At 51.6% G+C, this 23,302-nt stretch overlaps 1 protein-coding gene across 3 annotated transcripts in view; it reads right to left on the bottom strand.

Moving 5' to 3' along the window:
* Nucleotides 1-5,135: 5,135 nt before the first annotated feature.
* LOC144141609 (histone-lysine N-methyltransferase SMYD3-like) overlaps nucleotides 5,136-23,302 on the bottom strand; it is a 129,929-nt gene continuing 111,762 nt past the window's right edge. Inside the window, exons 10-11 of one of the 3 annotated variants that reach the window (XM_077673168.1) lie at nucleotides 14,039-14,147; nucleotides 5,136-5,434 (exon numbers count right to left, since the gene is read on the bottom strand). In XM_077673168.1, coding sequence (XP_077529294.1) covers nucleotides 5,297-5,434; nucleotides 14,039-14,147 — 247 coding nt within the window. In that variant the 3' untranslated portion in view covers nucleotides 5,136-5,296. The remainder of the gene's footprint in view (nucleotides 5,435-14,038; nucleotides 14,148-23,302) is intronic. The other 2 variants (XM_077673156.1, XM_077673162.1) reach the window with 2 other exon arrangements.

Here is a 23,302-nt window from a genome sequence, read left to right as displayed (position 1 = left end):
CCCCGGCTCTCACCGCTTCCTTTGTGACCCCTAGTATATCAAGCCGTTAACAGTAGCAGGCGAACAACCAGCACGCCAGCGCCGCCGTGTGATTTCCCACCACCCTTTCCCACGCTCTTAGTGGATCCGTCAGGAGGAAAAGTTAAGACAACCCTTTTTTATGACCTCACCAGTCAATTATCACTCACGCGCCCAGCCGCGAAAATTAGGTATACAGCAAGTGCTTATGGCCATAAAAATTCAACAAGAAACTAAAAAACATCAGACACCACCTCCCTCCCAACCGATCACGCAGATCGCGATTGGTGCCATACCCGCAGGTAACTTGAATTCCGAGCCCACAGTGACGCATGAAACTTAACAGCCAACCATAGCTGCCTGCTAGGCTACTCATATGTACTCAAACTCCAAATGGACTTAAAACTCCTATTTACTCAGAACTCAAAATGTACTCAAAACTCAATATGTAATCAAACTCAAAATGTGCTCAAACTCAAAATGTACTCAGAACTCAAAATGGACTCAAACTCAAAATGTACTCAGAACTCAAAATGGACTCAAACTCAAAATGGACTCAAACTCAAAATGGACTCAAACTCAAAATGTACTCAGAACTCAAAATGAGCTCAAACTCAAATTGTACTCAGAACTCAAAATGAACTCAAACTCAAAATGGACTCAAACTCAAAATGTACTCAGAACTCAAAATGGACTCAAACTCAAAGTGTACTCAGAACTCAAAATGGACTCAAACTCAAAATGTACTCAGAACTCAAAATGGACTCAAACTCAAAATGTACTCAGAACTCAAAATGGACTCAAACTCAAAATGTACTCAGAACTCAAAATAGACTCAAACGCAAAATGTACTCAGAACTCAAAATGGACTCAAACTCAATCGGACTCAAACTCAGTCGTGATCACTTGGCTCAAACTCACTCAAGCTCAAACTCACCATGCCACACTAGCCTCGCGCTCACTCAAACTCAAACTCACGCGTGAGTTTGAGTCCAAATGAGTCTGAGTGAGTGGACTCATGAATGAGTTTGCCGACCTCTGCTTGTGAGTGCCTTTTTCTGAATTATTGTAATAATGCAGTATTTTTTCGTGGCATGTCTTCAGCTATTTGAAATGTATATATGCGTTCTCTTATAACTTGCTTTCTTGCTTGCTGATAAGTACTTCTTGTGACTGCCTTTTTGTACACCCCCCCCCCCCCTGTAATGCCGCAAGGCGCTGTGGGTACTAAATAAATAAATAAATAAATAATAAATAAATAAATGAAAGTGCAGGACACGCGACAGCGCGATTATTTGACGCTTGTTTCTTTTATCGGCATTCTGGGATTAATTAATGATTAATGAATACTAACGCAGCTCTCACACCCAAGCAAGCTCTGTAGACATAGTTTAGAGGTTCGAATGGTTTTTAGGCAGTACTGCAAGGAATCATATGTACTGCACATGCGCGTGCCCAGTTTTGCCCTTGCCGAAGAATACCAAATTAAGCACAAGCTTTTGATTGATTGATTGATTGATTGATTGTGGGGTTTAACGCGCCGATGCAACGCAGGTGATGAAGAGCGCCGTAGTGGAGGGCTCCGGATTAATTTTGACCACCTGGGGATATATAACGTGCGCCGAAATCTCGTACACACAAGCGTTTTCGCTTTTTGCCTTCATCAGAAAAGCCGCAGCCGCGGCCTGGAATCGAACTCGCGTTCTTGGGATGAGCAGCACAATGCCTTAGCCACTGAGCCACCGCGGCGGGTCTATTTCCAGCTTTTCAATCATATTTTGCAAAATGGATTAGGCACACACTGAAGCTCATTAAAGCAGACTTTTTTTTTTGTTTCGTGCGCACTTTACAGAAAGCATGACCATCACACGTACATGTCTCACTCGCATTGACTTTCTTTATTTTTAAAATCCAGAAGGTTACTTAATTGAATGCACGACTACATTAACCGCGCACGTTCGCACGATAGTAGCGTGCTATTGATAAGAAAACTACGCTCAGGAGGTTACTCAATCACATTCACAACCTCGTTGACCGCGCACGTTCGTACGCGAGCAGCGTGCTATTGATAAGAAAATCACGCCGACGAGGAACGTGGAAGAGCACTGCGGTGCGTCAAAGACTTCTACGAAACAGCGCTATGCAAATGAAATATATTCAACAAGAATGCCTTGATTTTTGACGGTAACTGTCTGAGCAATACTCTGCATTTAAATTAGTGTGGAAAAACAATTTGCGGTCCATATATTTACAAACGTGATTTTGCGCAGTCAAGCTACTACAGGACCACCACAACTACGAGCGAAAACATTCGCATATCTGCGTAAACAAGCGCGTACGGTATGCTCAGTAAGAAGGCGGCAGGTGCTACGGCGAATTTTCCCTTTACATAATGCAGAAACGGCGGGCAAGTGTGCACCTATAACGACATAATACTAGTAATGCCCTCGAGACCCAAAACAAACAGAGACCCTCAGTACTTACAGATGAAAGGTGATCCCCGACGCCTTCGTCGCGCGATTAGCACAGCCGAACGCGACGCACGAGCAGACCAGTTCTGCTTTCTAAACCTTTGGAGCATCCATCCGCGAACGACGATCGAACAAACACGAGTTCTGCTCTTTAGCAAGGGAGAACTCGGAAGAACGACACATGGGGCAGAAAAAATGGGCCCATCTCCCTGCGAGGGGGGGACTCGAGTAAATGCGTCGCATAGGAGGTGGGTATATTGCGTTAACGTTTAGTGTTTGGGGGGTTGGTGCTATCACGTGTACACCACGCAGCTAGCACGCCGCTGAGTCGCCAACGCACGCCACTGAAGACGTAGTTTGAATGAGTCAAGGATATAAGGCGCGTTAGTAGCCTTTAATTCTGTCGGTTTTGTGGCGCAGTGGGAAGAGCACCATGTAGCTCGCGTTCCACCCACAGGTAGTGAATGCGTTGTATCAGCAGCTTCTTGACGTAGTTTAAATGAGTCAAGGATATAAGGCGCGTTCGTAGCCTTTCATTCTGTGTCGGCTTTGTGGCGCAGTGGGTAGAGCACCATGTACCTTGCGTTCCGCCCGCAGGGTCGTGGGATCGAAACCAGGCGCCGGTAACTGTTATTTCTTTTTATAGTGTCGGGGGAGGCTGGCTGCTGCAGACGCCGACGCACGGGTGACATCGTGAGTTATACAAATGCTCTGCATTTAAAACAATTGTGTCTTCTGTTTATTTTAGTTGTTTGCGCCCAAGAATGTAAATAATTAGCACATGTGTGCAGCCATTGGCGCACGCACAAGAGACGTGCGGCCACCGGCGCACGCACAAGAAACACGAAGAGGGGAGCATAACCGAAACTACACGCGTCGAAATGAAAGAGAGCAAAAAAAAAAAAAAAGTTGGTGCGCTTGAAGCTAGCCGCATGAGAGAATCAACTTGCAAAACAAAAAAAGAACGGAAGCAATAATATAACGTAACCCGCCGCAAAAACAAGTACATGATGCGATGGGTGCAATGCGTCTGCTACGACGGAACGAGTTTTCTGCCCACGGCAAGATGGCGGCCGTCGGCGTCAGTTATCGAGCGCCATCTCCACTCCAGAAGTTTTACCTCCTTGGGCACATCCTAAAAACTACCCCCCCCCCCTTCCCCCAAGGGCCTTTGGCAGGCAGGAGGAGACAGCGTACTTCCGTTCAGGTTGATGCAGAAAGTACGCTGAGTCTTGTTGCTCCCACCCTTACTCATCCCGGATGGCTTGTGCAAGGCATCCGGGAGGGCCGACCGGTTGCTGCATGCTTGCCAACCGCCCCTCCAGCTGGTTCCACAGGCGCACACCGGTATTGAAGCGTCCCAGCGGCTCCGCACCCGCAGCCACCCGTCACATGATCATCAAGTGTTGGCGCCGCCACGTGGTCGGCGCAGACGGCTTAGAGCGAGGGGGTTGGAGTAAGACGCCGAGCAGTCGGCAATGTTACTTTTAACAGCGAAGCTGTTGAGCAAATCGCTTGTGTATAGTGACCGCAGTTTTAAAAATATCAGCAAAATTCCGACCGCTCGTGCATGCGCATCTCGAGCGCACGTTCGTCAAGCTAAGCATAGTCAATATTGGCAAAAAAAAAGAGCTCCAGGGTTTGCCCCGTGCCTCGAGTGCACGTTCGTCAAGCCAAGTATACCAACTTAGTAAGATTACTCAACATTGGCCACAAAGAGACTTAGCATTCGCCGCATCGTTCAACACTTGCTCAGAACGAGAAAGACAGGGTGCGCCCTCATTCGTTCGTCCTCATGCGCATGCGCTCTGTACTGTAGAATAGCCGCGACTTTAATGTCGAAGCTGCTGTAGGTGATCATTGATTCTATGCATGGCCCGGCCGTGGATAGTTCGTACGGCCGAGGGAGAGGCCGCGAAGAGGCCCAAGGATCTGCTAGAGACGATAAGTCGCGCTTGCAGAGTGGCGTACGAAAACGTCGACCAAAACGACCAGCTCACTCTGGCCTTGCTCAACCAAACGTCATTGAAATGCCATGCCGTTGACGTCAACCACGACACCGAAACGATACTAAAACTCAACTTTGTGTCCGTCACTGATCACCTACAACAGCTTCACCATTCAAGTGTTGTGCGTGAGTGCAAGCTTCCCAGGTTTTTTTCTTCTCTGCTCTGCGGGCAGAAGTGCGTCCCAAATAAACCAGTTTGCTTAATGGCAGAGAGTAAGGCGAAAATTCTTTTACACCAGCTGTGCATACCTTGCAGTACTTTCTATGTTTAACTATTTAAAATGAATAAGCTTTTTGGCAAGCAAAATCAGTTGATTTTGTTTCAACTGCAGCTTTTAGCTCAGCAACAGGGCACAAATTTATGGTAAATAAAAGAAAGCTGGTTGTCCCCCTCCCGGCCTCTTTTCCAAAAAAGATGGAGAGTATCTAAGTCAACGACATCTTCCCTGAAAACATTTTGCGAAACAAATTCAGCCAGATATTTTTAAAGCTGCTGCATTTCTATTTTTGTTGCAAGGTCAAGATCAGCGTAAAAATAAACAAATAAATAAGATGGAATAAAAGTAAGCAGTCACAGTTTTGACAATGACTGTCTCGTTACAAGGTTAAGTTTTTTCTGAGCTCCCAAGTGATAAACTGTGGCCAGGAAAACAGACACCATCTTGGGCAACGAAACTGGTCTGGGTTTATCATCATTACACTTACACATGAGGGTGACTTGAATGGCTTATAGCATCAGCAACCTTAATAGCAAGGAGAGAAAATAATGAGGCGCACCACTCCAATGCCGGACTGTTAGTCATGACTGCCGCGAAACCAAAACGCCTACACCTTTCCCAGCATTTTCAATTTCCATCTTGCAGTGTGCACGTGCTTCCATCATGTCTTTGTACAGTGCATTAGAGCTTCCATGGCTGACAGCCAGCCCAGCTTCAGCCTGCAAATAAGAAATGGAAATGAAAGGATACTGCACTTGGCACACAAACAAAATGTACCAAAAAGAAGTTGGGAAATAATGTCAGCATTTATTTATGCGCCTTTTTGCCTGCCCACAAAAGAATTAAGGCATTCACTCCCTCATAAATGCCGCAAACCCTGCCCCTCTTGCTCACTCCTGGCCAAAGCAGCTATGTTGTCATTTTACTGGTGCGGCAAGTTTGTGAGAAAAAAACTCGTTACCTATGTTTTTCGACGGCAAACTAGACTCAAAGGCAATGGAATACAAGGCCCGGAAGGACAGAGTGCAGGGAGGGAACAATGGAACAAACTTTCGTGCCACCCTCCGTTGTCTCTATGGCCACCACGCGGGCCTTGGCAGTGATGGAATCACATGGGACCACGAGGGTGGTCAAGAAGCCCAGGGGTGGTGGCCATGGCCTTTTGGAATGAGTGATCCGAGCAGTGTGGGGGCTCTAACAGAAGGTGACCCCAGTGCCTCTAAATCTGTCATCGATATTCATGAATCGACTCCCAACACCAATGTAGTACTGCCACTGAAAGATGTTTTTTTTTTCTCCCCTCTTTCAGGCCATGCACACTACCCTACCATGTATACCCTACCTTGTGTGAGAGTGAATTAAGCACTCACTGTACCACGTTCTCCGCATGCTGTGAACACACTAGGCCACTGACGCAGATTCCCAACCTCACTGCATGTTTCTGGAAGGAACATGCTGTCACATAAACACCGCCTCATTGAATACCACGTCTTTCAATTTGCCAACCGCCCATGTATTGTTTCAATGTTTACTTCATTCCTAAGCAATCTTGAAGAGCAAGTTCACTTTATTAAACTATGCTTAGTACAGCCAAACCTTGTGATAATGAAGTAGCAACAGGAGCTAAAGTGGCTTCATTATACCTTACACTTGCTATACAAGTAGACTAGAGAACTGCTGTACTGAAGTTTCCCAGGGAAATAAGCCCACTGTGCAACAGGCCCTTCACCCCATAAAAATGATGTTGAAAAGCAAAAGCCCCACTACACTACACAACAGTACACCACACTAAGCATTTTTGCCCTTGCAATTTCGTGCTTACTGGTGTAATCAACTGGATCATATAATAAATTCCCCAACTTTGGTCATCAAAATTTACAATGTCTTTCTACTGTCACATGACACCCAGCCCTTCTCTTGGTGCAGAAAAATGGAGTTACACAGTCTTCTTTACCACCAGGCTGCTCACTTGAATGCAGCTACCCTCTCGTAATAACCACTTGCCTCCCATGCACTGGGTGCAGGGCCTGTTAAACATTTCCTACTATGATGAGGTAGTTGTTTGGTGTTTGCGTAGGACAAACAAACTTGGGGGTGAGGGGTGTGGCAAGTGTGTGGCGCCCCCATCCCTGATATTCGTTGGCCGCTAAGTTCAGTGGCCCCACCAGGCTCGGTGGGCAACCTTGTGTGTGGCCGGGCAATAAACACCGCCGAGCACGGCGGCTCGGGGGTCAGTCGGGTCAGTCACCGTCACCACCAGCACGCTGCATGTCGTCTCTCGGCAGGAGGGTACCCCTACCCTCCCAGGTTCACGAACGCGGGTCTAAATCGTGACACTGGCGACGAGGGAAGAAGCCCGCGGAGCGGCCCAAGCCACCGTGAACGCCGCCACCGAGAACGCCGAGATACCGCCCCCTCAAGACAGCCGCCATTACGCCATGCCGCTGTACGGGAGCATGGAGGAAAGAAAAGCTTAGGAGAGGCCCTGACGTCACACCCAGCGCAGCCGGAAACGCCATTTCTGTAAGTCGAATGGCGGACCATTGGCCCTCCATGCCATTGGCGGACTCTTTTTGCCTCTCTCTCTCTCGGTGCACCTTCTCCGCCTCCTCCGTCCTGTATCGCCTCTCTTGTCGTCTGCATCTGCCAGCGCCGAGCCGGCGGAAATCAGCTGATAGGCAGGTAGAAGGCCGTTTTGCAGCGCGTGACCGTGAACCTAAACGCGCGGTTACACTGTTACACGTCTTCAGTGTGGCCGGAGCAGTTTTGCGAAGCGGCTCGCTCTAACAATGCCGCAATGATCGGTGCCAGGCTGCAAGTCGCGATCGGTACACAAGGAATTGGGCGTCACTTTCCACCGGTTAGTGCATCATTCCGCTGACAAGTATTGCTGTACATTGGTGTGCATTCATCCTTTGTTTGCAATCGCCGCCGTTTATAGGTGCCCAAGCGATGGAGAACGCCGCAAACAGTGGGCGAACGCCATGCGGCTACCGGACTGGAAAGTGCCCAAGTTTGCGTTGCAGTTTCACTGGCAATCCCAGAGATGACTAGTCAATTAAACGGCCGTTCTATATATATAGGTAAGCAGTACTTCATGCAGATTTCACGCTAAAAAATTGTGGAATGTTTTTACCGTTGTTCGCGTGCCTTCGATAGAATTTTTTGCGAAGGAGGAGGAGGAGGAGGAGCAGGAGGAGGAGGCAAAACATTTTATTGAGTAAAAAAAAATTAAAGGGTGGGTGGCGTCAATAAACTCTTTTTCGCCAAGTTTCAACTTGTCTCTGTGACAATAAATTCAAGGTGATATCAGTTGAAAACGTTCATACACTAACCTCGCAGTATGAAGCGTTTAAAATCGAAATCCAGAGCGAGACCACAAAAAGATCCAGATTCCAGATCCAGCACTCTTCCAGTCAACAGACGGACACCTACTAAGGTAATAGGACGATGGAATTATATCAACTGGGAATCTACCTTGTAACAGTTGCAAAAGCACTGCCGCGCATTGCCGGCCTAGCAAACTATATATTGCGGCGGCGATAACCAAAAAATTGAGTTGCGAATCGTTCGGTTGCAAGTCGCCTACGTACTGCACACGTGTATCACTTCCCGAAAATCTACCAGACGGGTGTCCGCGCGTACGACGGGACGGCGCGTTCACGATATCTGCACTTCAATAGGCGCGTCGTGATCGCGACCGGAGCAATAGCTTGACGCGGTACAAGGTGCACTTGCAAGTAGAAATTAAATGACATATTCCCATCGGCGCAGCTGTCGCAACTCGCAGCATCCTTTTCGAGTTCCGCAAGACCACAGCGCAGCAAAGCGAAGCAGCAATCTTCGCAATCGGACGACAAGGCAGGCGCTGCCTTTCCTCCATGACTGGCGAACGGCGGGCGGGCTGTTGCTAGGACGCCGTTGCTAACGCTACTTACAATGGCCGCCGAAAACACGTGACTTCCTCCACACTTTTGCCAATGCACGGGGATAGCTGGGGGCCTCTCCTAAGCTTTTTTTTCCTCCATGTACGGGAGGCTCGAGCCGTTCGAGGGTGAAGGGTCCGCCTGGCCGGTCTACGAGGAGCAAGTCGGCGTGTTTTTCCGGGCGAACGACACACCCGAGGCAAAACAGCGCGACATCTTCCTGGCCAGCTGCGGGACCCGCGTCTTCGCTCTCCTACTCGACCTGCTCAAGCCGGCCACGCCGCACGAGAAGTCGCTGAGTGAGCTGCTCGCGACGCTACGCTCGCACTTCAGCCCGGCTTTGTCGACGCTAATGGAGCGTTTTCGCTTCAACAACCGGAGCCGCAGAGACGGGGAGACGCTCGGGCAGTTCGTCGCAGCGCTGCGAGGGTTGGCGAGCGGCTGCGCCTTCGGGGAGCAGCTCGACTCGCTGCTCCGGGACCGTTTCGTCTGCGGCATCAACGACCCCGCCATGCAGACGCGACTCCTGGAGCTTCCCGACCCCTCGCTGGACGACGCCGTGAAGGCAGCGCTGGCGATGGAAGCTGCGGCCAAGGACGCGGGCGAGCTAGCACGTGCGGCCGGCTCACCGTCGGCGGAGGCGGCGGTGAACAAGATGGCGGCACGGCATGGCAGGTGCGTTCGCTGCGGTGGTGACCACCCCCCTTCACAGTGCCAGTTCGCGCAAGCGGAGTGCTTTGCGTGCGGAAGAACTGGGCACATTGCTCGGGCGTGCCGAGGGGGGCCGACGGCGGACGGACGGAAGCAGCAGCCGGCGTCAAGCACAGGTTCCGCGCCAGCCCACGGCCGAGGGAGTCGGCGCAAGGGTAGGCGGCGGGGGCGTGCGGCAGCAGCTTCGGGTGCAACGGCTAGGCTTCACGTCGTGGCCAAAGACCCGCAGATTTTCGACATGTGGCACGCGGGCACAGTGCAGCCGTCGGTGCCACCATACATGCTGACCGTCGAGGTCTGCGGGCGCCCCATCTCCATGGTGCTGGACACAGGGGCCAGTGTGTCGGTCATGGCCGGGAAAGCCTTCAAGCGCACCTTCCCTGGCGTGGCCGTCGAGGCGTCGGGCGTCATGCTGCGCAGCTACTCCGGACAGCTCGCCCAAGTCGAGGGTCAAGCCCAGGTCAGCGTCCGCCTTGGCGACAGGGAGGCCACCCTGCCCCTGTACTTGACCAAGGGGTCGTCACCGACGCTGCTGGGCCGGAACTGGATCCAGGCTTTGGGCTTGCGGCTGCCTGAGTACCAGGAAGCAGTGTGTGCGGTGGAAGACGTCCCGAGCCTCCTGACAAAGTTCAAGGCCCTGTTCCAGCCCGGGGTGGGCACATTCACCGGCACGGCGGCAAGCATACATGTCCCAGAGGGAGCCAAGCCCCGGTTTTTCAAGCCGCGCCCGCTGCCATTCGCCTTGAAGGACGGGGTCACCCAGGAGCTGCAACGGCTGCAGCGAGACGAGATCCTGGTGCCCGTCAAATCTTCGGAGTGGGCTGCTCCCATCGTGCCAGTCCTGAAGCAAGACGGCAGTGTAAGGATCTGCGGGGACTTCAAGGTCACCATCAATCCCGTCGCTACGGTCGAGAAGTACCCGCTGCCACGCATTGAAGATCTCTGGTCGGCGCTGTCCGGGGGACAGAAGTTCACCAAGCTCGACCTCAGAGATGCATACCAGCAGCTGGTGCTCCAGGAATCGTCCCGGAAGTATGTCACCATTTCGACAACGCTGGGACTCTTCCAGTACACGCGCCTACCGTTCGGCGTGGCCTCAGCTCCTGCCATTTTCTAGAGGGAGATGGACAACCTGTTCAGGGGCATGAGGCACGTGGCGGTGTACTTGGACGACATCCTGGTGACCGGTACCGACGACGAAGACCACCTGCAGAACCTACACAACGTCCTGGCACGACTGCAGGATGCCGGGCTGAAGCTCAAGCTGGAGAAGTGCGTGTTCATGGCCCCCAGCGTTGAGTACCTGGGCCACATCATTTCCCAGGCAGGCCTAGCCCCGGCACCCCGCAAGGTTGAGGCTGTGCTCAAGGCGCCTAAGCCCCAGAACAAGGAGCTGCAGAGCTACCTGGGCCTGGTAAACTTCTACAGGAGCTTCCTGCCGAACCTGTCATCGCATCTGCAGCCGCTGCATCTTCTGCTTTGAGATGGACAGCAGTGGGCCTGGAAGAAGGAGCAGGACTTGGCCTTCCAGCGCAGCAAGGAGCTCATCACTCCGGTGCTGGTGCATTTCGATCCGGCCAAGCCTGTCGTCCTGACCGTAGATGCGTCACCATACGGCGTGGGAGCCGTCCTGGCCAACCGGGAGAAGGATGGCCAGGAACGCCCTGTATCGTTTGCGTCTTGTCGGCTTCATGCGGCAGAGCAGCGGTACAGCCAGCTGGACAAGGAAGGCCTGGCCCTCATGTTCGGGGTCGAGCGCTTCCACCAGTACCTGTGGGGCCGGAAGTTTGAAGCGGTCACGGACCACAAGCCGCTGCTGGGACTGCTGGGGCCTGACAAGGCGGTTCCAGTGCAGGCATCGCCTCGAGTGGTGCGCTGGGCCTTGAGGCTCGCGGCCTACAGCTACCGGCTGGTCTACCGTCCGGGAAAGGACCTGGCACCTGCTGACGCCCTGAGCCGACTGCCTCTGCCGGAGGTGCCTGCTGCAGTTCCTGAACCTGTTGAAGTGTTCATGCTGGAACACGCTTACCCGGAGGTGCTGTCCAGGTCGGCAGTGTCGCAGGCGACCAGCCGGGACCCAGTCCTGTCACAGGTGGTCAAGGCGGTGTCCCGAGGGGAGGAGTTGGCTGAGCGGACGTACAGCCACAAATCCGGCGAGCTGAGCCTGCAGCAGGGCTGCCTGCTGTGGGGCTCCAGGGTGGTGATTCCGCAGAGCCTGCGGTCCAGGGTCCTGCAGTTGCTGCACGCGGGTCATCCAGGCGTGGAGAAGACCAAGATGGTGGCCCGGTCCCACGTTTGGTGGCCTGGCCTGGACCAGGACATTGCTCACATGGTGCAGAGCTGCCAAGTCTGCCAGGAGAACCAGCGAGCCTCGCGCCATGTGGAGATCACCCCCTGGCCGTTCCCGGAGAGACCCTGGTCCCGCCTGCACGTGGACTTCGGGGGCCCCTTCAAGGGCCACTACTTCCTGGTGGTGGTGGACGCCTTCTCCAAGTGGGTGGAGGTACTGCCAGTCACCACTCCCTCGGCAGGAGCAACCATTGCGGCGCTGCGGCAAGTCTTCGAAGCCCAGGGGTTGCCGGACGTCATCGTGTCCGACAATGGTCCCGCTTTCGCCAGCGAGGAGTACCTGGCCTGGCTGACGAAGAATGGAATCCGTCGGATGATGGTCCCGCCGTACCACCCTGCGTCGAATGGTGCTGCCGAGCGGGTGGTGCAAACGGTGAAAGACAAGCTCAAGAAGAGCCAGGCTGGGGATTTCCGGACACAGGTTGCCCGGTTCCTCTTCCAGTACCGGACCACGACGTCACGGGCCGTGCCCCCTGTGAGCTCCTGTTGGGCCGGATGGTGAACACACCGTTGGACGTGTTACACCCAGACCTTTGGTCCACAGCGCTCCTGAAGCAGCTGAAGCAGAAGCTGGCGGCTGACCGAGGTTGCCATCCTGGGCCCTTGCCGGAGTCTGGAACTCCGGTCTTCGAGGAACTTCCGGCCTGGTCCACGCTGGTCTGCCGGGCACGTGGTCTCCCCTTCCCCTGCCAGTGCATCGTCACTGCTCGTTCGCATGTCGGACGGGACCGCGTGGCACCGGCATGCTGACCATGTGAGGCCTCGCCTGGCGACCTCAGCCGCCCCTTCAGGAAGCCAGCAGGCAGGGGAGCCAACCACACCGACCGCTGCCAGCACAGCACCAGGGGCTGGTGCTACTCGTGCCACTGTGGCGCCACGCGCAAGTACTTTCACACCGGGAAGGCCGACAGCTGGTGCGAGTGTGACCCAGGCAGCACCTAATGCTGCCACAACGGCTTCGACACCTGTGCTCTGGCGGAGTGAGAGACAGCGGAGACCGCCGAACCGTTACTCGCCGGGGTGACAGGTGTTTGGTGTTTGCGTAGGACAAACAAACTTGGGGGTGAGGGGTGTGGCAAGTGTGTGGCGCCCCCATCCCTGATATTCGTTGGCCGCTAAGTTCAGTGGCCCCACCAGGCTCGGTGGGCAACCTTGTGTGTGGCCGAGCAATAAACACCGCCGAGAACGGCTGCTCGGGGGTCAGTCACCGTCACCACCAGCACGCTGCATGTCGTCTCTCGGCAGGAGGGTACCCCTACCCTCCCAGGTTCACGAACGCGGGTCTAAATCGTGACACAGGTGGTACTTGACCTCTAAACGCCAAGACAGCAGAGTTGCAATAATTGAAGCTAGATAACTCTGCATACCGAGGAAACTCCATACACACTAAAATAACTCTATTTACCGAGTTGTAGTTCAGGTTCTTATGAACAATAACGTTACTCACGGTACACCTTCCAATTTTTACATACTCTAAGCATTTTACATGACCATGTGAACATGCCCATAGTACTTGGTCATGGTCATGGTACTTGAGAGCTCCGTTACAAACTGACAGCATGGAGGAAGATAAAAAGGAAAGCTGACTGAGCCCTCTGAGCAGTTCCGTAAAGGAACCCTACTGGGGGGTGCAGTGTTGATGGCGTTGCAAGCGGACCAGCATGCTGCATGCTGAGCCGGCAGTCGAATTCTCTTTCTGAAATGTGCTTCGGCTGCCGTTCTTTTACGCTATGAGCCCTGGGAGTGTAGCAGGTTTTTTATTTTTTTCGACCTGCCAGCATTACCGACATCATACGTGACTGAATAGGATGGCGAACATCCGTGACAAGAAAATATTCAGTGGGGACAAGGAAATCGAGCATCATATGTGAAGAAAACTTCTCACGTTCATCCGATCCCCCATCCTCATAATCGCCTGACTGCACACATTCTTCTATACCCTGCGGCAAGATAAGCACACACACACACAAAAAAAAAAAAACAATTTCCAAATAAAGCCACTCGAAACTCCATATGATTTGTATTCACTTATGTCCTTTTAGTTCAAACAATGGGGCACCTCGCCTCCCTCCTCCTCCTACTGACTGCCCGATGACCAAGAGGAAGCCAAGGGCCTCCTGCCCACTAGCACAAAGACGAGATGGTCAGCGAGAGTTTGAAAAGCCAGCTAACCTCTTGTTGCTTTTTCCCCCTTGGCAAGCAGTGCAAACATCAGCAGAGTAGGTTCTTTTCTGGCTGCTCCAGAAAGAAAGCTGCTCCAATGGGGCATCTCTCAGCAATGTGCAGGAGCAAGGAAGTTACGAGGGTCTTTGAGTGAGCAAGGCTTCACTAGCTCACCTTCTCAAAGTACTCCATGGCCTTATCCAGCTGCACTGTGCAGTGGTAGAGCTTGGCTATGGAAAACAGCAACACAGTGTAGACAGGACAGTACGGTCCGTAACAGAGCCTGCAAAAAAAAAAAAAAACAGGAGCACTTCACTCACAAGACGACTGGGGTGTGCCAAACTTTTCTGCAACCCCTGCCTCTGCCACCACCTACACGAGTGTGAAATTATCACGTTACGCACAAATGCTGCAGTTTTCTGTACCATTTTAGAGGTATGTACAATCCCTCAACATGCAAGCACCCAATCCTTTCCTGCTGCCCTTTATCATTACACAACAATCCCTTCCGTCACTGGCAAGGTCGACTGCACTGTGGCCGAAAGAAGAGTGAAACGTGGCCACAGTGACAGCAGCAGCACAGCAGGTGGAGAGACAGCAATGTCCACTGTCACACACTTTTGGTTTCCCTCAGTTTCGTAGACGATGTAATTTATCCTGTGGCCCCTAGAACAATGTTCACGATTGGAGTGTGCAAAAGATGGGCTTCGGTTTTGTAATTGCAATGGGCCCTCCAAACGGCAATGAAAATATATTTATCCATTTGCCTTTAATCGAATAATGAAACACTTTCCTGGTGACTGCCATATCTGATTATCTAAAAATAAAATTAAAACCAATGCACGCTGTGGGAATCGTGGAGAACCGCGATCCCGAGCTGGCGCGCGCTTCGGGGGAGACTTGTGCGCTGAAACCGGTCCGGCGCTCCGCTGGTTGTCGGCGTCCCCCGAGAGATGGCACCACCGTTCCGATCTGTGCGGGCATAGGTGCGCGGGGGCGGGCGGCGCGAACGTGTGGCGCGGGAGATGGGAGAGTCTCAGCGGAGACCCGATCGGGGCGAGATCGGCAGAACATCGCGGCGGTGATGGATACATGCATCTCAGGTGGGAGCTTTATTTGTCACGCGCCGTGAGTGCCTGCCTCCCGTTCGCGGTCACGACCCGGACGGTGTGATTCGTGAACGCCGTCGAGCCTTGTGCTCACATGCTTTGGGATTCCCCAAATAAACGGCTGTGCTTTGGCACTACTGTCTCCTGTGTTCTCGTATCGGCGAACCGCGCTGGGCTGCCGTAGGCATGGGAGCCCGCGTGGTTGACATGCCGGGAGCTAGCGTGGTGGCTTACGCCAGCACTGGCTAGGTCCCCGAGGAACACCCCTCGAATCCCACATGGCGCCCGAACGTGGGTTTCGTCTTCAGACGAATTCGAGGTTGCTAGCTCCACGAGTAATGCGCTGCTGCAGTCGTAGCCTGCTACCTTTTGCCCGGAAGACTTCGGACGAAACGCCTCGCGCCAGTCGGTTGCAGGCAGACAGTTATGATGCCCGATACAGCAGTGACGGCAAATGTGTAAACCTTCCTACATGCACCAGGTGGTGCGTCAGAAGGATACCTCCGAGCACTGCAGTCGCAGCCCGCTTGCGAGACGGGAGGTGCGTAGGCCTTGTTCCAACATGGCGGCGGATCGCCTTCCTCGTAGCAGTGATGCTACCGGCTTAGGCCGCTTTGGAGCAGGCAAAAATGCGTTTCGGAGCAGCAAAACCAGCTTTTGGAGCAGGTGTTCATAGAAGCAATTTTAAGACACGTATTGCATTCTTAACAGATAATCGCTATACGCCCTTCAACGATAATAAAAAATTAAAAGAACCAAGAACATGGATATTTTGTCCCCATTTTCATCAGTCTCGTGAAGAATGTCTGCATTGAACTTTGTGCAGCAGCCTGCACAACAAAAATTCAAAAAAGAAGCTCTCATTTTTACACAATAGCAGATTTACTATGAACAAACTAAACATTGCTCGTCACACTGAACATGCTATGTAAAATCGAGCGCTATTGGAAGACTATCGTGGGAGCGCTGACCAATAACATCAGTAGTGCCACGGCTTTGACTGCATAACCCTCCTCCCCGTGTAGCACATGCATCACAATTTAGGAGCGTGAGCGCTTCCACCATAAGGGTCTAAAACGACAAGCCACCGATAGCAGCGCTATTGTTTACAAAGGCAGCAGGCAGCCATTTCTGGCAACCAACATGCAGCACCAGGCTGAATCTTGCCCCTTCACGACACATTTGCCTCAAGCAACCAAAACGCCTCCGTTGGAAAACCTGCCAATGACCGGTAGCCCATTATCCGAATGAAAAATTGCCTGTGATGCTGGTGCACCGCTATTGCAGTAATAATCAACGGTAAATCAGTCATCGCTTTCATGCCTCTGCTACATGGGCAAGGGCCGTTAACGGAAACGGCAGTTGAATGCCCTAACAGCCATGGAAACTGAACGGTGGTGGCTGTGCTCACACGGCACTTGCCATGTTCAGTTCCGTTTGGATGATTTATCACATTATTCTTGAAATGCTACCTCGTGAACTCAAAAATTTTCTTCTCTAATTATTGTCTGCGCTGCATGTTACACAGTGTATTTCTTTCACTCGTCGCCACCATTTTTTGTAACAGCTGCATAACATTTAACCGAACCAATCGAATTCATGGCATTGCAAATGGCTGCGCTTGTTGGAGTTCTGATGTGGTGAAGCGTCATATTTCACAAGCCATCGTTTGAACTAACCGCAGCACCGCTGTCCTACTACAAGTTAATTGGCAAATGCGTCAGCGATGGCGTCCACACGAAGCGTTTTCGTCGCAGCGCGCTCGCCTGCAGCAAGGTCACGTTACTGGGCGCAGCCATCTTGCCCATCTGCCGACAGAACGGAGATCGGTGACCTCCGTTGGCATGGTGATCGCCGTTGGATTTCCAACGGCAGTGGCGCTGCTGCCGTTTTTGTAATGGCTGTTAAGGTGCCCGTGATAACAAGGGTTCAAGTGAAGGCAAAAGAACCGCTCCGTCATTTGTTTGCACACTGCTATGCCTAAAGGCGGTCATGAAATGAGATCCCCATCGACCTGCAGTGGCACACATACAAGAAAAGCAAAATAAAAGTATAATGTACGAATCTTTCAGCTTTGAAAACGCCATCAACAAGGCCTGTCAACGGGCTTCGCACCCAGTTGTGCGCAGAAACTTCAGTTGACGTTCCAACAGCAAAACGGGCAGGCGTAGGCAGGCCTGATAAGGTGTCGGCACCCTTCGCCAGACAGTTTCGGGCCTTTTCCTCCTACCTCCCCCCCCCCCCCCCCCCCCCCCCCCCTCAAAGCCTCATCGCATCGCATCGCAGGCGTAGGCGTTGTGAAATCCGCCCCCCCCCCCCCCCCCCCCTCAACCCCGAAACTATGTTAATTCCCTGCGAGGCCAAATGCGCGCATTTCAACTTCAATTTCCACGTATGTGAATTCTATCTGACACGGGACTAACCGATGTTCTTTAAACTTGGGATTTTCAGATTTTTTCTCCTAGTGCTGTAAATTTTTTCTACGTTCCGAACTGATTTAATTTCTTCTCCCTCTTATTCATTGTTGGTGCGCACTTCTCCCCCGCTTCTTTTTTTTTTTTTTTTTTTTTCACCTCACTATGTTCGCCCCAACGTTTATAGAACCAAGGTCAGTTGTAAAACTTCGAAGTGTTTCCCGGCGCCGCCGCACCAAGCCGCATTGATGGCGCTGCAGTCGCACCCGGCTCCCGCGCGGAGCACCGGGTGGCTGAGGAGGCAGCTGAGGTCAGCACGTTATGAGGGATACACCTGCCGTTGTGCGGCTGGCGTCTCCGCACGTGCGTGCTTGCGTGCGCGTGCGTGCGTGCGCACTCCAGTTGTAGATGGTTAGGTGAGCACCATGCCGGCGTGTTGTGTCCCCGGTTGCGCGGGTGGCTACAGGGGAAACCAAACCCAAAGGCGCTTTTCTCGCACTTCAAGTTACTTCGGCCTTCGTGTAGATATATGGTGCCGTGCCAATGCGTGTCTCGACCGAAACCTCTCAGCCACATTGCGCGTGTGGCGTGAATTTTTACCCTGAGGACATAGCGAGCTACACCCACTTCATTAACAGTGAAAAAGTAGAAACTGAGTGAAGAAAGTGGAGCCTCGTGGAAGGAGCAGTCCCGAAAATATTTCCAAACCTGCTTCCTTACCTATCCAAGCCACCGGCAAATAGAAAGAAATTTCGACGCCGAAACATGCAAATTGTTGCACAGACCTCGTCTGCACAGAAAGCCAAAACAAGCGCTAACGGTGCAGCCGAAGAAAGTGCTGCAAATTTAGACGTGCTGGCAGCGAGCAGTAAACCGTCTTTGAGAGACATGGAAGGAGTTCGTTTTCAATTGGCGAGCTGGCGAAAGAATGTTGGCAGAGATTACAATAGAAGTCATGTTGGCTTTTTGTTGTTGTTCTTCAGAAAATAGAGGGATAGCTTCTTTTCGTTTAAAAGTGTTTCAATCGGGGAAGAAGTAACTATTTCGGTCAGCTGCTGTCTCCGTTGCAGTGCCTAGAAGCTCTGTCAATAGCGTAAATACAGTTACTATAATCTCATCTACCGGCACGAAGTAGACGAGATTATAATAGCGCTATTTGCACTATTTATAGAGCTACTAGGCACTGCAGCGGAGACACAGATATACGGTTTGTGCCGGGCGCACTGCGATCGTCGTCTTCGTCTTGATTCCCTTCTCGGCCCCATCACCACGCGAAGCTGATACTTGACAGCCTATTCTTTTCGCCAAGAGGGATATCCCGTGAAAATATGTCCTTACCTTGAAACTAAAAAAAATACCCACTTTCTGGTTCTTTTATTCAACCGATAAGCTTTTTTAACGAAATGATGACAATGTTTGCCAGCCTGCACTAATGTCTCTGCATAACGCACCAGCCACATTTTCTGCCTAGAGGGTTAGAATATGCAGCCGCCTCAACCAGAAACGTAAATTATGAAATGTGAAATGGCAGACGATGCTCTAAACGAACGCGGAAGTGCAGCCACAAAGCCGCGCGGCCTTTGAAATGCAAGCGGCTACTGCGCAATGGTTGTCGCCGATTGAGCGCCGTAGCTCCGGTGACATGTGGCTAGATTTACCACTTGCAAGCGTAAATAAAAGGTTATAAACACGGTGATCGGCATATTTCGCGATTAAGCTCGCAACGGCAGTACAGATGCGGCCCGCGCTGCTTTCGCTCGTGCTTCCCCAGCGGCTGAAGGGAGCCGGTTGCGACGGCGACGCCACCTGGCGCTGTGGGTCGCTCTAGCGCCGTATTGCTGGTATGGCGGAGGCGGAGAGTTTTAAAACTGACCTTGGTTCTATAAACGTTGGTTCACCCCCATGTGAAGTAGCAAGCCCCGCCGTTTGTGGGGCTAACCTCTTCAGTATTCATTAAAGTTTTCTCTCTCTCTCTCTATGAACTCTACGTGAAATCTAAGACGGGCGTCGTCATTGCGTCTCCCGTACTCGTGAAGCTCGGCAACAATGTCAGGCGTCGTGAAATTGCCGTACTCGCTCGCTGGCGCGCGGCCCGAACTCTCTCACCGTTTCCTGTCCTTGCATACTATTTTCTCTCCCCTGCACTTGGCAAATGGTCATCTGTTTTCAGTAACATCTCCATGATACGAATCTCCCAGGACCGCGAAAAATATTCGTATCATCCAAAATTCTATGAACACAGACCAAAAAATTAGGCACTAAAACAAATTTTCGTTTATTTATTTTCCTACTTTCGCGTGAAGAAATCCGTGACGTTTTTCTGCTTTTTTTTAACCTCCATGTCGCCGAGCGGTCCTTTCTGGAATTTCATCTCTTCACTCTCGGTGCCCAAGCTCACTTTCAGGAGCGTTTTCGCACGCGATTCGGCGCCCGCGGTCAGAAAATTACGCGCGACGCGCGTGGCAGTGGGGGGAGCATGACGACTGGCGCCAATGGGAAGGCGTGCGCCTCATGGCGGCAGTTACGAAGCGCTCAGGGCAGCCGGCTGGCTCCGCCGGAGATGTTTAGGCTTAGCACCCCGATGATATTTCATGGACGCTTTCACTAGCGGCGCGGACGATGTTTCACAGCACCATTTTCGCTCACATTATTAGCTCATTTACCGAACAAAAAACTTCGTGTATGCTTTGAGCGACATCTTAAAGAGCGGTTAGAAGGGGTATTTTGAGCGCCCCGCACCACTTCGCGACCGAAACCGTCGCCATGTTGCCGCGGCCGGCCGTGCCCCGCGCAGCGTGCGGGTGGTTTCGCGGCGGCGTCAGCGTGTCTGTGGAGTGCGCGGCGCGTTTGCGCGAGCAGAAAACAACAGCCCGGCCGTACCTGGAGAAAGAGCGCCAAAGAGGGCAGCGAGCCCGTACGTCGTCGTAGCTTGCTCGCTCGGCAGTCGGGCGCCTCGCCGACTCGTTCGTAAGAGCCCAAATTTTTCCCATTTCAAATAATGGAATATCAATGCATATCACGACGCTTATCGCGGCCCGAAGACCGCGAGGCGGACGGTCGCGACGGCGGCATCCGGTCTCGCGAGCGCAATAGGTGCTAAGCGCGCTGCACGGAATTAACAATTAACAGTCTCGGGTAGGGGGGAAGATTTCACAACGCCTACGAGGCGCCAGCCAAATAACGCACTTTCCAGCAACGGTGGCGCCGCCGCGCGCATTTTAGGGGCGAAGCTCTTTAAAGGAGTACTGACGCGAAATTTCTCGCTTTCAGTTTTTATGCTGTAAAGAATATCTATTGGCCCAGTAATTACGAAAATCGAACTGAGAGCCGTCAGCCCCCAACACAGAATTAATTATAGCACGTTTATTGCAACCAATTTCAAAGTTGGTCGCCGCGCGGGAAAATGGCCGTTCGAAGGCCAGCCTTACGTCACGGTCTCACCCGTGACGTCAGGGACGTTTTTCTTTCCTCCATGCGTTCGCCGCATCGTCTGCTACGATTGCACATGGTCCGCGACTCGCCCGCGCATTCGACATGTCGTCTGAATCGTCAGACTCGGATGAGTCACTGCCACCCGACAGACAGCAACTTTATTTCCCGTCCCGTTCACTTCGTTCGTCCTTGTTCATTGTGCGCTTACTTACACGATGAATGACCAACTCGCCCAAGAAACCACTCTGATGAACTTTATTTGGCCAGGCGATTAGGCCGGCGATGTCTTCGCGTCGTCCGTTTTTTAATATCACTGCGGCTCGAACCGCCGCAGACCGTGATAGCAACAGCTTGTCGCCACTCTTCTAATCAATCTGATCACGAAAAAGAAGCTCCACATGCGAGAAAGTAGATGTTAGTGTGTTGAAAATTGTGCAAGGAGTTGTTATCAGCGCTGCATTTAAAAGTGGCGTTCAGATATTTGCCGCGATGGTAAGCCTACGCTGACCGGCAGCGGAGGTTCGGCGCTCCGACCCAGCACTGCCGGCACCTACGTGCGGCGAGCGGCCGAAAGAAGGCGCACCTGCGCGTTAGAATCAAAACGGGCCGCGGCAGATGTCTTGGTCACCGATCGCTGAAACGGAAATTATTTCCAAAATAAAGCTTCATATGCGAAAAAGGGGATGATAGTGTGGTGAAAAGTTGTGTAAGGAGGAGGAACAAACTTTTATTGAAAAGCAAGACTTTTGGTGACGCTGATGGGTGGGGTCCCTAGTCCAGGACTCCACTGAGTCTGGCCTTCTCCCGAGCCTGGTCGACTAGATGAAGCTGGTCTTCCAGGCTCGAGCTGCCCTAGCAAAAATTCTGATAGAAACTTGTATTAGTCTTATACATTTTTGTATTAGGTGTATAAGACATGTATTAGTCTTATACAAACTTGTATCAGTTTTATAAGTTTCATATACAAGTTGTATTAGTCTAATACAAATACACCTATTAGTTTGTATTAGTTTACAAATACTAATAGATATGATAGACCTGAGTCTAATACGAACTAATAGAGACGTATTGGTTTTAATAAAAACTAATACAAATGGACCCGCAAAGTGCGATTTCCTGAATTTTTATTTTTTCTGGAAAATCACAAGCCAAAAAAGGTTGAAATGATCGCCCTTGAGAAATAATGTTTATTTGGTATATTATTATGAAGCGTTTTGTTCACTAACAAATCTCCGTAAATCTCCAACCAAATTCTTATGCAAAATAGGTCAACTTTTTTTTTCATTTTCGCTCCTAAAAAATGCGCTACTTAATGATGGGAGCTGGGAGTGCTGCGCCAGCGATAAGCCACCTTACCTGACCTAGCGTAACTAAATAAGCTACGCCTTTATTTAGTGACGCTAACCTGACCTAAAGGCCCTTGATCGGCGTTTAAAGCAGATGATGGGACTTTAACCTGACCGTACCTGCGAGGCTGCAAGAAGAGCAGCAAGAAATCTAACTAAGCCGAGAAAACTGCAACGAAGTCAAGCCAAGCCATGCCAATGGTCTTCGTTGGGTAGCCAAGATGGCGACAATATCAAAGTGCGGCTGGCGTGTGTGTACGTTCGGGAAGAAGACGGTTAGAAGGAAGCGGCTTCTAGCGTTATTTCACATCAGACGCGTGTGCATCGCGTCATCTAGAAGTGTTGGAGATGTGTCTAACGCCCGTTTAACTTTGGCAAGTATGAACCAGGCCGCAGCGCGATCCCTCATGGACCCGTCACCTCGCGGCTCCGGACATCTTTGCTCTGTCTGCTATGCTGACATCGAACGCCTGACATCGAAGAAAGCGTGTGCATCACGTCATCCAGAAGTGTTGGCGATGTGTCTAGCGCCCGCCGAACATTGACAAATGTGATCCGGGCCGCCGCCCGACCCATCTTTGACCCGTCACCTCGCCGCTTCGGACTCCTTTGTTCATTCTCAACGCAATGCCTCACGAAGAAGAGACTCCATTCGAATCGCGTTTTGCGGAAGGTGAATGCCGTTTTGAAGTTGCATCGAAATGGGAATGGTGTTCAATCGGCCATTAATGCGCTCGATATGTACCTACGGCTGGACCGTACAGGTTTGACGAGCTTTTCTGATTGCATGCTGCAGCTATTTTGTGGATTCGCATTGCAATTTATTCATTCGTTCTTAATCAGGTTACGAACTGATGTAACATTAAATTATTCAGCCAGATTTCTGTCAGCCAGAGGAATTTGCCTGTGTACCCTGATAATAAAATCTGTTGCCATGTTTCATTGCTTTGTTCGAACTTGCACTGGTTCTGATAGAACTAGTACACTCTGGTAGACCTATCAGACTAATACAGTCTGATAGACCTACGAGACTAATACACACTGATAGACCTAATAGACTAATACAGACTAATAGACCTAATAGACTAATACAGACTGATAGGACTAATAGGCTGATACAAACTGATAGACCTAATA

This window comes from Haemaphysalis longicornis, unplaced genomic scaffold (genome assembly GCF_048455015.1).
Source record: "Haemaphysalis longicornis isolate Haplotype H1 unplaced genomic scaffold, Haemaphysalis longicornis Haplotype H1 scaffold_1, whole genome shotgun sequence".
NCBI classification, from domain to species: Eukaryota; Metazoa; Arthropoda; class Arachnida; order Ixodida; family Ixodidae; genus Haemaphysalis; species Haemaphysalis longicornis.
This window is presented reverse-complemented; position numbering and strand designations above follow the sequence as displayed.